Source organism: Gobius niger, assembly GCF_951799975.1.
Source record: "Gobius niger genome assembly, chromosome: 19".
Classification (NCBI taxonomy): domain Eukaryota; kingdom Metazoa; phylum Chordata; class Actinopteri; order Gobiiformes; family Gobiidae; genus Gobius; species Gobius niger.
The window spans coordinates 4397825-4413013 of NC_136870.1; the positions used below are offsets into that span (position 1 = coordinate 4397825).

At 43.6% G+C, this 15189-nt stretch overlaps 6 protein-coding genes across 6 annotated transcripts; all 6 read right to left on the reverse strand.

The window, feature by feature from the left end:
* Window positions 1–2855: 2855 nt before the first annotated feature.
* LOC306979196 (histone H2B) lies at window positions 2856–3285 on the reverse strand (the record flags this gene model as incomplete). The annotated part of the gene is made up of 1 exon (XM_079578051.1): window positions 2856–3285. The coding sequence occupies one exon, from the start codon at window positions 3283–3285 to the stop codon at window positions 2911–2913; it is 375 nt and encodes a 124-aa protein (XP_079434177.1). The 3' UTR covers window positions 2856–2910.
* Window positions 3286–4024: 739 nt separating this feature from the next.
* LOC306979202 (histone H4) lies at window positions 4025–4522 on the reverse strand. The gene has a single exon (XM_079578057.1). The coding sequence runs from the start codon at window positions 4398–4400 to the stop codon at window positions 4089–4091; it is 312 nt and encodes a 103-aa protein (XP_079434183.1). The 5' UTR covers window positions 4401–4522; the 3' UTR covers window positions 4025–4088.
* A 1307-nt stretch (window positions 4523–5829) lies between these two features.
* On the reverse strand, window positions 5830–6430 carry LOC306979163 (histone H1-like; the record flags this gene model as incomplete). The annotated part of the gene is made up of 1 exon (XM_079578018.1): window positions 5830–6430. One exon carries the CDS (start codon window positions 6428–6430, stop codon window positions 5831–5833), a length of 600 nt encoding a protein of 199 aa, XP_079434144.1. The 3' UTR covers window position 5830.
* Window positions 6431–8150: 1720 nt separating this feature from the next.
* On the reverse strand, window positions 8151–8584 carry LOC306978756 (histone H3.2; the record flags this gene model as incomplete). Its single annotated transcript, XM_079577427.1, has 1 exon — window positions 8151–8584. The coding sequence occupies exon 1, from the start codon at window positions 8559–8561 to the stop codon at window positions 8151–8153; it is 411 nt and encodes a 136-aa protein (XP_079433553.1). The 5' UTR covers window positions 8562–8584.
* An 882-nt stretch (window positions 8585–9466) lies between these two features.
* Window positions 9467–9874, reverse strand: LOC306978812 (histone H2A). The gene has a single exon (XM_079577492.1). The coding sequence runs from the start codon at window positions 9860–9862 to the stop codon at window positions 9485–9487; it is 378 nt and encodes a 125-aa protein (XP_079433618.1). The 5' UTR covers window positions 9863–9874; the 3' UTR covers window positions 9467–9484.
* Window positions 9875–11343: 1469 nt separating this feature from the next.
* Window positions 11344–11727, reverse strand: LOC306979273 (histone H2B; the record flags this gene model as incomplete). Its single annotated transcript, XM_079578150.1, has 1 exon — window positions 11344–11727. The coding sequence occupies exon 1, from the start codon at window positions 11716–11718 to the stop codon at window positions 11344–11346; it is 375 nt and encodes a 124-aa protein (XP_079434276.1). The 5' UTR covers window positions 11719–11727.
* Between the last annotated feature and the right edge of the window lie 3462 nt (window positions 11728–15189).

Consider the following 15189-nt stretch of genomic DNA (forward strand, 5'->3'; position numbering starts at 1 on the left):
CATTTTAAGATGCGAGTACAATGTCTTGTTTAGTGCGGAAACCTTAAAGTTGTGTGTACAACATATTCAGGGGACCCGTCATACTGAGTAGCAAGCATTTGTGTATGTGTGCAAGGGGTGTCCTCAGCTGATCTAAGTTGGTATAAGTGGTGCTGTAAAGTAACATGTGCAATAACCCCCCTTGCAAAGCTACGTGCAATAATCTATGTATGAGCTGCACTTTATTCCCTGTACCAGCATCACTTATTGACAACCTGCACTAGGGCTGTAAATTTACACCCCGATATTCTACTTATATAACCTGTTCTCATTTTTATCCTATTTTTTATTATTATTCCCTTTTTTTGATAATTTGGATTTTTGATTTGTGCTTTACTTATTGTACATAACATACCTCGTTTTCTACAATTGAACTGTCTGTTTTGCACACTCTGAGTGATCTTATTGAATGTCGATTGTAAAAAGTGAATTTCTCCATTGTGAGATTAATAAAGGATTATCTTATCTTATCTTATCTTATCTTATCTTGTGTGACCAACATAGTATAACAACAAGACATGTAAAAAAAGAAAAAGGAAGTTGTCATAAAATAAATAACAACACTGCAGTGATGGTGTACCGTCATACAGAGAAACCACAGCACTGGAGTGCCGACATTTAAATGATAGAAAAGGTCTGATATCAAAGTCTTCATTAAGACAGAAGGGTATTAATGTCCCCGCCTCTTCTTGGTGAGCTGACTTATTCTATCCCCATGTATCTCAGGGTGATATTATGTTCGTTTTTTGTGAAATGTATCGCCAATGACGGCATAATGCGAATAACGAAAAAGATAAAACAAATGAACTAAATGAATTCTTTATGAGAGTCAAAATGGACATTTTATTGTTTATTTATTTTTTATTGTTGTGAGATTGTAGAGGTGATTGCATGTCATGCCTCGAACAGGGTAATAATTGATCTGGACTCTGTTGCGTTTGTATTTAAGAGACTTTCAAATAACAAAGCTACAAGTCTTTTTGCTGCAAACGTGCGCTGAGGAACTGTCTCCTGCAGAATCTGTTCCAGCTCAATGTGTCCAAAGTGTGAATCCAGAAAGCTTCCCTTCTTAACAGAAGGGCATTAATGTAAACTGACTTACTCTATCCCCATGTATCTCAGGAGGAAAATGTATCCACCTGAGACTCAGACTCCAAGAAAAAGCTCCTTCAATTTAGCCTTAAAACACAAAAATCTAGTGTTACATTTCCGAAAGAGGCAAAAAGTCACCACTATTTTGTAATTACTTTGTCAGAGTCACTGATTGTATTAATATTTAAGCTTCTCAGCGCTTCCTCTGGCCTCTTGTTTTTTGTGAGTAGCGGTCAGTTATATGAGTAACAAGGCGCTGTTTGAATGTTTTGTGAGACCTGGATGGTCCATCTGCAATCAGTGTTATTGGGGTTTTCAGATTTTTTACCCAGTCCAATTCATTGGTCACAGGTTTTGTTTTTTGCCAGTGTTATGTTGTCGTCTGTTAAGCTACACAATTACTTACTTACACATTCCTGCTCTTGGGTGAGTTTTCGAGTATGTTCAGGGGTTCAAATTCCTGCTCAAACTGACCAAAATTCAGGTCAGGTGAATGAAAATGTTCTAGCAGTGGTTCCAATTTGGAAAATAAATGCAGGTTTGAGCAAAACGGTTAGTGATGTGTTGGTCGAGAACGATCCAGCTCTTTTGAACGACTCTTTACAGTGACTGATATGAACGGGTTCGCGGAGGTTTAATTATTATTTTATTCCTCTTCAAAGGAGGGGCGTCACTTAGTTGTACATGCTTATTTTGTGAAACAAAAGTCACAGCTGGAGTGGGGCAGACGTAGAGAGGAGTGGCAGAGGGACAGTTTGTGAATGCATGACAGTGAGACGTGAGCGCGGCTCTGGGGAAACAGCGCCCGAACTCTCCAAGTGCCAGCTCTCTCCCGGGCCATCAGAAAGGAAAGGGCGCGTGGGTTCCGTGAGTGACGAGGCGGCTACAGGAGCTCTTGGCCGCCTCCGAAGTGACATCACCGCACACACTGCCTTCTCAGTCTGCCCCACGAGGAGCTCAAAGTGAGCACGCGTAAGGCAACGTGTCTGAGAAATAAAAGTCTTAATGAAATAAACAACGGTTACAGAGGAGATCGCGTTGAAGCTTGACCTCTTTCACAGAAGTTTTTTTCCCCCTCTTATGCGAGGGAGAGAGAGGCAGAGAAAACGTTCCGTGAATGAGAGCAGTAGAAGCATAATCAGGTCGTGTGATTGTTTTGGGGATAAAAACTCCATAGAGGAAATATCGATGTTATATTGTTTGAAATAGTGACATTTTGTTAAAGTCACGTCCATTTGGAGGGCATTTACTTTAATAAAAAAAAAAAAAAAATCGTTCAAAAGAGCTAGTCTTTTGAACGGCTCCCTTCAAAGAGCCATGAATCCCATCACTAAAAAATGCAGTTCTGATGTTTACAGACTAAATTCAATTGGAGCGATAATATAGGGTTAGAGGAGCATTAATCGAGGCGTGGCCCACGGGGCCATTTAATGCCGCTTGCAGTTTTAATCTGAAATATAATGGATCTTTTAAAGTCAGTCCTAACAAACTGCACGTTTAGTGAAAGGAGGGGCGCTTTAGTTACTTTATCTGGCTCTGCTTTATGACATTTAACAATGGTTTCAGTAGATCAAAAGGCTAATATGAAATAAAGCACAGCACATTTAAGTGCTTAGTTTTACAGCATTTTGACGTTTTTCATTCTGAACAATTAAAATTTTAGCGTTAGCCAATTTGGCACGTTCGTAAAAGGAGTAATTTGAGAAACCAGAAGTTGACTCGTTTATTGAAGTGTGTGGCTCTTAAAAGAGCCGTTGTGTTGTTCAGAGGACGGACAGTTTACTTGGAGCTGGTGTACTTGGTCACGGCCTTGGTGCCCTCGGACACGGCGTGCTTGGCCAGCTCTCCGGGCAGCAGGAGGCGCACGGCGGTCTGGATCTCCCTGGAGGTGATGGTGGAGCGCTTGTTGTAGTGCGCCAGGCGGGAGGCCTCTCCTCCGATACGCTCAAAGATGTCGTTGACAAAGGAGTTCATGATGCTCATGGCCTTGGAGGAGATGCCGGTGTCGGGGTGGACCTGCTTCAGCACCTTGTACACGTAGATGGCGTAGCTCTCCTTCCTGGACTTTCTCCTCTTCTTGCCGCCTTTCCCTGCGGTCTTGGTCACGGCTTTCTTGGAGCCCTTCTTGGGCGCGGACTTGGCTGGTTCGGGCATGTTTCTCTGCTCAGGATCAGCGGAGTGACTAAAGGACAAAGGCGCAGCCGCAGCTTTTATTCTGGACTCTGAAGACTCCGCTGTGCCGGGTCTGAGCCGGGATTGGAGGAGCCGCTCTGATGCAGAGGGAGAAAGAGAGAGGGGGGAGAGTTGGTGGCGGCATGCGCCTTAGTTTGGCCAGTAGCCCGCCATTAACCCGAGAGAAGAGGATCTTTTTAACAAAGAACTGAGTTCTGGAGGGAAAATACAAAAGCGTTGGGTCTGTTCAAATAGACACAACAAGCATGAAGGTGCCCCAATCAGTAAGTCCTACATTGTCTTTAATGTAAACATGAAACAAAGTCTGGTTCAGGAGGAAAAGAACAAAGTGAACCTTAGTAAACGAGTCATAAATCTGTTCATGGCTTCATTTGTTTCTCTGCAGGACCATGATGTCGTTCAAGCACAAATGCTCTTCCGTTCTTTTGACTGCAGTTGATATTAATATTTTAATAATCGGGGAAACCCATGGATCCATTTCATTCTAAAATGTTCCTGTCGTGGTCTTTGGCTGCACAGCAGTTTTATACTCTGGGAACAAAGTTCAGAAATTGAGTTCATGTCAGGATTAATTATTGACACCACACTGAGTTTGCAAATCTTGTTTCATCAGCAGTTTGAAAGACAGTGGAGATAATGTATCGTAATAAATAATAAAATATTATATACATGTGTATTCATGGTTACTAACAGTTACTAAATGAAAAGCGCCTCTCTTAGGAAGTGGGGGCCCTAAAAAGGGCCGTTGTTTCTCAGATGAAGAGTTAACCTCCAAAGCCGTACAGAGTGCGGCCCTGTCTCTTCAGGGCGTACACCACGTCCATGGCGGTCACGGTCTTCCTCTTGGCGTGCTCGGTGTACGTCACGGCGTCACGGATCACGTTCTCCAGGAAAACCTTGAGCACCCCGCGGGTCTCCTCGTAGATCAGACCGGAGATACGCTTGACTCCGCCGCGGCGAGCCAGACGGCGGATAGCGGGCTTGGTGATGCCCTGGATGTTGTCACGGAGCACTTTACGGTGACGCTTAGCGCCTCCTTTACCCAGACCTTTCCCGCCTTTTCCTCTTCCGGACATTTTGACTGTTCTGTGGTTTCAGGACGATATGACCTGAGACTCCACACACTCAGACTATATTCACTGACTGAGAACCTGAAGGAAGACATGTGCGCACCAGCGCCACCGACTGGACACATGAAGCAACAAAAAAAGCACTTTTTTTCCTAAAATGCTTCATATACACTCAGGAATGACTTTAAAACATTTACAAACATCATTCAAGTCATTTGTATTTATTATTAGCTGAGGATGTGTGATCAACATTAAAAAAAAATACTGATTTACATTTTTCATGCTCACCATAATCACTAAGTCAAAGATAGATTTTATTCACCTATAAAGATAGGTGAATAAAATGTTCACACTGTGAGTGAAAATCAAATGACTTAAAACCAGATGTTTTTTTTTACACAGAAATGTGAAAACCGACACAACTTCAACACAACCAAAAATGAGAAATGACACAGAAATAGTGTTAAAAATCACACATGGTTTTAAAGAGTGTGTGTTTTGAGAAAACCAGAAGCATCAGTTCAGGAGGGTCATACAGTTCAATAGATCTGAACCATTAGGTTCTGTTTTCACGCTCAAAGCCATTTCCCAAAGTGTTTCTTCAGACAGAAAAGAGACAGAGATCAAACTCTGAACACACTGATGGAACTCTTACTTTTAGACAAATGTTTTCCTTTTTTAACCTTTGATATCATATAATATACTCAAACATGGACAAAGCACAGACATGTTATTATATATAATTATTTAAATGGCTCTTTTAAAGTGTCTTAGTCCCCAATATTTATTTTCAGTCTGGCCTTATTTAGTCAACAAATATATCTGAATGATTTAGCCATAGTTGTAGCCCTCATATTCATTTAGTTTAATTAAATTTTTAGTCAACAGAAACACTTCTACACTGGGACGCTCGGACACTGGTGTAATCCCGTGCGTAAAAGCGCATACTGTGCGTAATAGTCATTTTACGAATCATCTGGAAAAACAGGATAAAACTCAACTTTCAACAATATTTTATTAGAATAAATAAATATATCATTTCTCCATCACCAGTTCTAAGTGTTATTAGTTATTTCATTGTTATAATATTCAGCATTTTTTAATATCAGGGAAATATATATTTAATGATATCGTCTGCTTCAATGTTTCTTCTCGACATGGACAAAGCGCAGACCTGTTCCTGAGTGATTTAAATGGCTCTTTTATAGTGTCTCTGTCCCTAATATTTATTTTCATTCTAGCCTCATTCAGCAAATATATTATACTATATTAACAATTTTTTGACACTAGTGTAATCCCGTGCGTAAAAGCGCATACTGTACGTAATAGTCATTTTACGCATTATCTTGCCTGACTTTGTCTGAAGCTGCGTCTTTAGCGGAGTGTGTGGCCCTGAAAAGAGCCTTTTTTGGTCCGGGGGGGACAGGGTGGAGGAGTTACTTCTTCTTGTCCGCGGCCTTCTTGGCTTTGGGCTTGGCGGTTTTCTTTGGGGCCGCTTTCTTCGCCGCGGGGGCCTTCTTCGCCGGCTTCTTGGGGCTCTTGGCCGCTTTCTTCGGGCTCTTGGTCACTTTCTTGGCCGCGGGCTTGGCTGCCTTCTTCGGGGACTTCTTGGCCTTCTTGGGAGTGGCCGCTTTCTTGACTTTCTTAGCGGCAACGGGTTTCTTGACTTTCTTAGCGGCCGCGGGCTTCTTGGCTTTAGGGGCCGCTTTCTTGGCCGCGGGCTTCTTGGCCTTCTTCGGCTCGGCCGCGGGCTTGTTCATCTTGTAGGAGCCCTTCTTCTGCACCAGGGTGCCCTTCTCCAGCAGCTTCTTAACGGCGAGCCTGACCCGGGCCTTGTTCTTCTCCCCATCGTATCCGGCGGCGGTCAGGGCCTTCTTGAGCGCGGGCAGGGACACGCCGCCGCGCTCCTTGCAGGCGGACACGGCTTGGACGACGAGCGCGCTGACGCTGGGGCCGCTCTTCTTGGCTTTGGGGGCGGACTTCTTCTTGGCGGCTTTGGCCGGAGCCGCGGCGGGAGCGGGAGCTTCTTCTGCCATAGTTTTTCTAAACGTCACTCACAACAACAGTCTGAGAGAGAGTGGAGTTTCCCCGAGCACGAGGCGCACTTAAACACAGCGTGAGAACCGTAGAGACTCAGCCCGTTTGGATCAGAGGCTCTTGTGTTTGTGCGCGTCAGGAAAAGGCTCGAAAAGTGAAAGAAACGCTCTGGTCAGGACAGATCAGAGCAGGAGACGGTGTGGAGGAAGTTTCCCCTCGGATTGAAATCAAATACAACATCAATGTGAACGAGTCTGTGCGTCTGGAACGATCCAAACCTTTGACTGTGCGCATTCTGGAACAGACTAGTCCCACTCATTTCCTCCTCACATCATCCCAGAGCCGCTCAGGCCTCAGGAAAGACACGTTTCCTGTTCCAAACTCGCCTCTGCAGAGGCACAAAGTCAAAGTGTCTGTGTCAGGAGTGAGCTCTGCGTTTGGAAGCCACTTCAGCAGCAGCAGCAAACACACATGAGGTCACGGCCTGGAGCTCCTGACCAACTGAGCGGACAAAGGCTTTCTTCTTTTGACCTAGTTTTACTTGATATTATTTTGTACCTGCACAAAACATCCAGCACTAGAGTCGAAATCGTAATGGAAACAGAGGCGCAAGAACAGGCAGAAAGTCCACATGATCCACGAACATGAGCTATTTGTATCGGAAAACAAGTTCATTCACACAATTACAAAACATTTCACCCTCATATAAAAGTTGAAGGAAAATGTGTCTTTTCTGTTTGTGAGGCAGTAAAATGTTTTTGTCTCTCCTTTTTTATATTCGGAGCAAAGAAACTTCCAGATTCCAGATTACTTTACAGACTTTTTCAAACCAAATCAACAAAACACACTTCATATTAAGTGTAAATGTATTTATTCCACTCAACATGGAGAACACTAGATTTACAAAGTAGCACAAACTGTACAGGCCTAAACTGGCTCTAACGTCCTGTGGTTAATGTTATTGAACCATATACTGTTCCCTTGATCAGAGCTTAATGATGTTATGCATGTGTATTACTGTCGCTGTCCAAGGTTCTGAACGTGTTTCCTGTAAACCTAAACGGACTTCTCTTAAGACAGAAGATATTTAGACCATTGACCATATTTAAATCTGTACTTAAAACAGGCGGCCAGTACTCCGTTACATTTACTCGAGTACAATCCATGTACTTGAGTAACTTTTTGAAGTAGCCTAATTGTACGTCTTAGGGTAGTTGTAATTAGTAAATGTTGCTCAAAAAAATTGCAGACACAAATTGCCACAATTTCATTGAGTAACAGTTCTGTCATTAGAACAAATAAAGCGTACTCTAAATGATCAATGAAAACTCACTCTGTTAAAGGTAAAGTGTGCTTTGAAAAGAGTAAGGTTTCATTAATGACTTTGAGTAAAGTTTCCTTTAAACCAGTAGGCCCTAAAATACCTGAGCCCTTATAGGACCTGCTGTTATGGTCTAATACTTTAGTTTCAGAAGTGACAGCACATGTGCAAAGTTCTGTCTGTGACAGACTGAAGAACAGTGAGGCCTCCGCCTTTTTACTGAATGTAATGGCCACAATGTATTTAGCGTCATGTTACTGTCACTCATGGTTTCTGACAGAAGTAACTCTGAAACTCCTGATTTTGACATGTACAGTGTCATGTTAGACTGAAGTGGCTCTTTGATGAAGTGGTGGCTCTGAAAAGAGCCGTTTTTTCCTTAGAGGAGCCGGTTGTGTCTAAGCTCTCTCTCCGCGGATGCGGCGGGCCAGCTGGATGTCTTTGGGCATGATGGTGACTCTCTTGGCGTGGATGGCGCACAGGTTGGTGTCCTCGAACAGACCCACCAGGTAAGCCTCGCTGGCCTCCTGCAGAGCCATGACGGCGGAGCTCTGGAAGCGCAGGTCGGTCTTGAAGTCCTGGGCGATCTCTCGGACCAGGCGCTGGAAGGGCAGCTTGCGGATCAGCAGCTCGGTGGATTTCTGGTAGCGGCGGATCTCCCTCAGAGCCACGGTGCCGGGCCTGTAGCGGTGAGGCTTCTTCACTCCTCCCGTGGCCGGGGCGCTCTTACGGGCGGCCTTAGTGGCCAGCTGCTTCCTGGGGGCTTTGCCTCCGGTGGATTTACGGGCGGTTTGTTTGGTTCTGGCCATGTTTGTTTACTCCTGACTGTGACAGAGAAGAGAACTGCAGAGGAGCGGAGAGGAGCTGCTTTTAAACCTCTGTGAGCTCCTCCCTCTGAGCACACACTCACTTTCTATTGGTCACTTTGGAGAAGGGGGAGGGGCTGAGCCTCTGTTGGGATTGTATTTAGTTACAGAACTTAATACTTACAAAGAGTTTATGTTGATTTGTGTTATATTCATGTATAAATACGACATATTATTACACAAATGTTTGTTGTAACGCCTGTTATAAACTTATTTAACACTAATTAGGAACTGAAAACCTCTTGGCAGATGCTCAGGAGCAGATCATGTGACACATGTGCATAATGTTTGTATGAAATCTTTATTTTATTTTAGGGAGAAATAGTTCTTTCTTCATAATGTGCACTATTAAGCTAAAATGTAATGATTGAGCACTGGGATGTAATCCTTTGATTCTAGGAAAGTAACTAAACACTCTTAAATGAGAGCAACTTCACAATAGTTACTCAAAACGCTTTTCAAAGTACATGCAGTAGTTAGCCACTCCTCAGGCCACTCTAACGGAACCTTTATTATACTTGTAACGATTCTTCTTATATAAAGTATCTCAACACTTCAAGCTTCATGTCTGACCACTGGCACATAGCACTATCATATCCGTGAATTATCAGTGTAGTTGTATCCAGTATGGATTATCTGTATTGCCACCCCAGGGCAGCTGTGGCTACTTACGCAGCTCATCATCACCAGGTTTATTGTGAATGAATAATAAATGTGTGCCTGGAAATGCGCTGTACCAAGGCCGATGCGTAAAGGCGCATTGCGCACAGCCTGGATAAACTCTGATCCTCTGACTGAAGCGGCTCTTTCTGAGGCTGTGGGTGGCTCTTAAAAGAGCCGTTGTTGTGGTCAGTGTCTCGGACACTTTACTTGGCCTTCTCGGTCTTCTTGGGCAGCAGCACGGCCTGGATGTTGGGCAGCACTCCTCCCTGAGCGATGGTCACTCCTCCCAGCAGTTTGTTGAGCTCCTCGTCGTTGCGCACGGCCAGCTGCAGGTGGCGGGGGATGATACGGGTCTTCTTGTTGTCACGAGCTGCGTTTCCCGCCAGCTCCAGGATCTCAGCGGTCAGATACTCCAGCACGGCCGCCAGGTACACGGGGGCTCCGGCGCCCACACGCTGGGCGTAGTTTCCTTTGCGGAGCAGCCTGTGCACACGGCCCACGGGGAACTGCAGCCCGGCCCTGGAGGAGCGGGACTTGGCCTTAGCGCGGGCCTTTCCGCCGGTTTTACCTCTGCCGCTCATTTTGAAATGTCTTACTGTTGAAAAGACTCACAGGAAGAATGAGCTGAGACCGAGGCGCAGCGCTTTTTATGTGCGGGAGCGCGGGCCTTTGAGTGACGCACCAATCAGAAGACAGGCTCACTGAGTCCCGCCCACTCCTCTGTGCGTCCAAATGTCCAGATTGTATGAGCACAAGATTGTTTTAGATTATTTTTTTCATTCAGATGTTTGTGTCAGAGCTGTTCCTTCTCCGCTGAAACCACAGCTCACAGTCTCTTTTTAAACATCCCCTTATACTCTCATTGTTATAGTTTATTATTTATCCAACAAGCTTTATGTTTTATGTTTCATGTGGCCGGATTGAAACAAAGCCAATTTCTAGTTTGTGAACCTGGCAATGGCAATGGAGCTCCAGCTCCTCTAATGTCTCATCATCGTGGTCCTGAATATGACTCCCCTCAGTCTCGGCATGAACATAAAGCTGATGTCCTCTTTCATGGGTCCAATCTGTTCATAAGTTTGTTTTATCTACGTTGCCCTTTATTGGAAAAGGCGCCTCACAGCACAGTCTCAACAGGAACAAGGTCTGAAAGGTTTGAAATACCTTTGTCTTATTTTTAATTCCTTTATTTAAGTTTAAACCATTTTACATACTATTTCAGACCAGAACAAATAAAGTGCATTCCATTCATGAAGTAGGCTACAATACAGTTTACAATTTTAAAACGTCACAGGGAAGTTGTTTCGTAATGTCCAGTGATTGTCTTCTTTTGAGTTCTGTGCAAACTGTTGAACTGTCTATAAAAGTCTGTGTCGTGGTTAGTTTTGATCGTGTCTTCCATATTTTTATTGCAGCTATAGCGATGACCAGTTGGAAAAAGTTGACTTTTATTTTAAGTGAAGTTTTCTTGAAAAAGTCCATAGAAGACAGAGTTGTAATTGTGAAAACGAGTCCGATGTTTTGTAGTTGAGTCCACATTTCTTGAGTTCTACAACAGTCTAAAAACAGATGTGTTTCCTCCGCTCCACAGTTCAGCGTGGGGCATGTTTTTGTTTGTTCATGTCAGACTGCGGGTTCAGGTGTTTCTTCAGACAGTGTTGTGATAAACGAGACTATGTTAAAGACGTTAAAGTGAAGCCATAAACACTGATTTAGTCGTTGGAGTAAACTCATCACTGCAGAAAGATCAGGCCATGACAACCTGCACTAGGACCAACTTTGCACTTCCAACCTTGATATTGTTCTATTTTTTTGTTTTCTTATTGTTTACATATCGGCCCCTTAAGATTCTTGCCAATTGTAAAGAGTAAAAAATAATCTTTAACTATATGCACATTTCCACCCTGATCTTGAGAACCAAACATTTAACCTTCTCAATTTTAGATCAATAAAAGAGTAGCAATTATTCACAAACCATCAAATGTCAAACTAGAAGCACAGCTCGTTTATTGAAGTGTGTGGCTCTTAAAAGAGCCGTTGTGTTGTTCAGAGGACGGACATTTTACTTGGAGCTGGTGTACTTGGTCACGGCCTTGGTGCCCTCGGACACGGCGTGCTTGGCCAGCTCTCCGGGCAGCAGGAGGCGCACGGCGGTCTGGATCTCCCTGGAGGTGATGGTGGAGCGCTTGTTGTAGTGCGCCAGGCGGGAGGCCTCTCCTCCGATGCGCTCAAAGATGTCGTTGACAAAGGAGTTCATGATGCTCATAGCCTTGGAGGAGATGCCGGTGTCGGGGTGGACCTGCTTCAGCACCTTGTACACGTAGATGGCGTAGCTCTCCTTCCTGGACTTTCTCCTCTTCTTGCCGCCTTTCCCTGCGGTCTTGGTCACGGCTTTCTTGGAGCCCTTCTTGGGCGCGGACTTGGCTGGTTCAGGCATGTTTCTCTGCTCAGGATCAGCGGAGTGACTGAGGGACAGAGGCGCAGCCGCAGCTTTTATTCTGGACTCTGAAGACTCCGCTGTGCCGGGTCTGAGCCGGGATTGGAGGAGCCGCTCTGATGCAGAGGGAGGGAGAGGGAGAGAGGGAGAGAGAGAGGGGGGGGGGGAGTTGGTGGCGGCATTCGCCTTTGTTTGGCCAGTAGCCCGCCATTAACCCGAGAGAAGCATAAGAAGAGGGGGGAGAGGATTTTTTTTTACTAAGAACAGAGTTTTGGAGGAAACGAATTAAAGACTTTGGTCTGTTCGAATAGACCCTACAGCATGAATCTGTCCCAATAAGTGAATCCTACCATAAAGACTCAAGTTTTTTTTGGAGGGAGAATTACAGATGACTATTGTATGTTAAAGACTATTGTATGGGAGGAAAGAGTGGTTCCCAAAGTGAGGATTTGGACCCAAGATGATTTCTATGTAAAAGAATTGGCCGTTTATTTTACATACATACACTAATTCTTAGGCTATGTATGTAATTCTAAGACACATAAGGTTTAATGTTTACATGTTATGAATATCAATGGCCACTGTGTTCCTGGCAGTGGCCATTGATATTCATAACATGTAAAAAGCCTGAGTTGTGGATTTAAAGCAGGGCTTCTCAACCTGGGGGTCGGGACCCACTAGGGGGTCGCAAGACAAATTTGGGGGGTCGCCAGAGCATATGGATAAATATGTATTTAAATATTATTATTATGGCGTCGTAGCATACATGCTGTTATTTGTTCTAAATGTAATTCATTTTTGTTTTTCTTTGTTTTTTAAGAGTTGTATAGGTTAACCTCTGAACTCCCGCCTGAACTGAGAGGATCTTTTTCCTCACGTCATCAGAATTTTTTTCCATCTTTTTTTTTTGTTGGGTATTCAACTCATTTTTGTAACTTTTTCATCATTTTTTTGTAATTTTTGTCAAATTTTTGTCATTTTTTTTGTCACATTTTTGTCATTTTTTTTCCCGTCAATTTTTAATCACATTTTTGTCATTTTTTAATCAATTTTTTTCATTTTTTTGTCACATTTTTTTGTCAATGTTTTATCACATTTTGATCAAATTTTTGTCATTTTTTTGTCAATGTTCTCTCACTTTTTTGTCACATTTCCATCATTGTTTTCGTCTCAGTTTTGTTGTTATTTTCTCCCCTTTTTTCCAGAAGCTTTTGGATTGGGGTAAAGCCAAACTGGAGAAAATGTGCTCAGTTCCGGTGGGAGTTAAGGGGTTAATGTCCCTGTTTTTCCCATGGTCTGACCCGGGTGGGGGTCACGATCCTAATTAACTGTTAGAATGGGGGTCGCGGCTCTAAAAGGTTGAGAACCACTGATTTAAAGGATCGAATGGGGGGAAAGACACTCGTTTACTGACTTTTTTGTGATTTTGTGAAACAGTTTCTCCTGAACTGGACTGGCCTCAAGTCCAAAACCTAACAGGCTATAACCAAACCATCAGGGGTTATAAGGACATGGATAAAACACCTTCCCGCCTGGGCTGTTGTGGGAGGAAGTTTTGTGTAAACTACATTGTGTTCATGTCCTGCTCGGGAAAGCCCAGCCCTTCCGAAAGAAGCCGAGTTCCATCTCATAGAACGCTGTACTAAACCGGACACGGAGACCAAGACCAAATCAGGACTGAACCAGCTCTGTATACATTCACCCACACTGGACTAAGTCATTGTGTGGACTACAATAACCTCTTTAACCCCCTCTGGCCCCTTTGCTTTAGTGACACTTTAGATCAGTGGTTCTCAACTGGTGGGTCGGGACCCAAAAGTAGGTTGTGGCACCATTTTCATTACCACTTTCTTAAATTTCGTCTGTTATTGGGCCTATTTAAAGCTTATTCAACAAGATTTTTTGAGGAAAAGGCAATATTTGACACTATATTTTCCAAGTCTAAGTCGTATTTGGGCTTGTCACCCCCGGGGGATTGTGGGTCCCGACCAGTTGAGAGCCAGAACCTTCTTAGAGTAGTTGTAAAATATGGTAATTTAACTTACCAGAAATATGGATGCACACCTGGGTGTAACTTGTCATTACCTGACAGCCTGGACGTAACCACTGTACTCTTAGGGGTGCAGTATTTTCCTGAGACCCACACAGCAGCTCATTTTGCTGAAGCAGCTTCCAATTTGATGGCTGAGTGGGGGATAAACGATAAAGCATGTGCCGTGGTTACTGATGGAGCTCGCATTATTGTGGCAAGTGTCAATCAATGAACAATTCCACATATTCATTGCTTTGCTCAGTTGTTTAATCATGTTGTAAAAAAAAAAAAAAAAAATCCCAAACGTCCCAGCTGCACAGCAAAGGAGAAGTTGGCTGCCACTCAAACCTACAGGGGCGTGCCACAGTTGAAGCTGCTTCAGGAGGAAGAGACTAGGTGGAAAAGCACCTTTGCAATGTTTCGAAGGCTGTATGAGCAGAGGGAACCGTTGGGAACCCCTTGCATCTCTATCTGCCAATGCTGATGGCTATGAAGGTATCAACCAGTGCTTGAAAGTTCTAAAGCCATTTAATCAAGCAACTGTGGAGCTGTCTGAGGAGTCCAGGGTATCGGGGTCTAAAGTGATTCTGATCACAAAAATGTTAAACCATGTAATTACATGTGAATGTGACCAAATGAATGATGGAGTTGGAGCTACTCTTGCCAACCACCTGAATATGAGGAAATCCAAAGGTTGGTATTGTAGCTATGTAAATTACACTTACATTTGAATTGAAAAGTAATTTATTATATCAATGTAATACACTTGATCTTTTAATAGGTACTTCAAGGAACAACATTTGCCCGGATCGGAGGATCCCATAAAATACTGGGAATCACGCAAAACACGCCCTATACTGCATGAACTTGCAAACAAATATCTATGTATTCCAGCATCCTCTGTCCCATGTGAGAGATTTGTTTTTAAAGCTGGTGAGCTGGTGAGAAAAGAAGCAGACTGAAACCGTCTACCGTTAAAAAAAACCTGTGATCTAAGCATAAAGTGCAGTCCCTTTGTTTCTGTAAATTGTACGTACTTTAAAATAGATTAACAACAGCAATATGCTTATGTGTTGCTGCAGTAGGATGGCTTTCTTGTCATAGTTCTGTGAGAAGATGAAATGGCATGAAATTAAAACCACAACACAATTGTTTTGGAGTTTTATTGATGGCGTAACAATGAAACATCTACTGCTTTAGTTTTGCTGTCCAGAAGCTGCAATGATTACATTTGTCCACTAGATGTCAGTGTTGCAAGCTAGACGGGGCTTCACCCGCCCATCACTACCAACATGTAATCCATCTTCTCTTAATGAGAAGAGAGGTCTTTAATCACTTCCTCTCTTTTCAATGCTTTGTAACTCCATCATACTGGCGCTTGCCACGTCAAAACGTTCTTTGATTTCGATTGACAGCAGCAGGGTCTCCTTTTTTGCCGC

What these genes read in the sequence shown, in the direction of transcription:
- LOC306978812 (XM_079577492.1), bottom strand. Translation starts at nt 9,862, where the DNA reads ATGAGCGGCAGAGGTAAAACCGGCGGAAAGGCCCGCGCTAAGGCCAAG.
- LOC306979202 (XM_079578057.1), bottom strand. Translation starts at nt 4,400, where the DNA reads ATGTCCGGAAGAGGAAAAGGCGGGAAAGGTCTGGGTAAAGGAGGCGCT.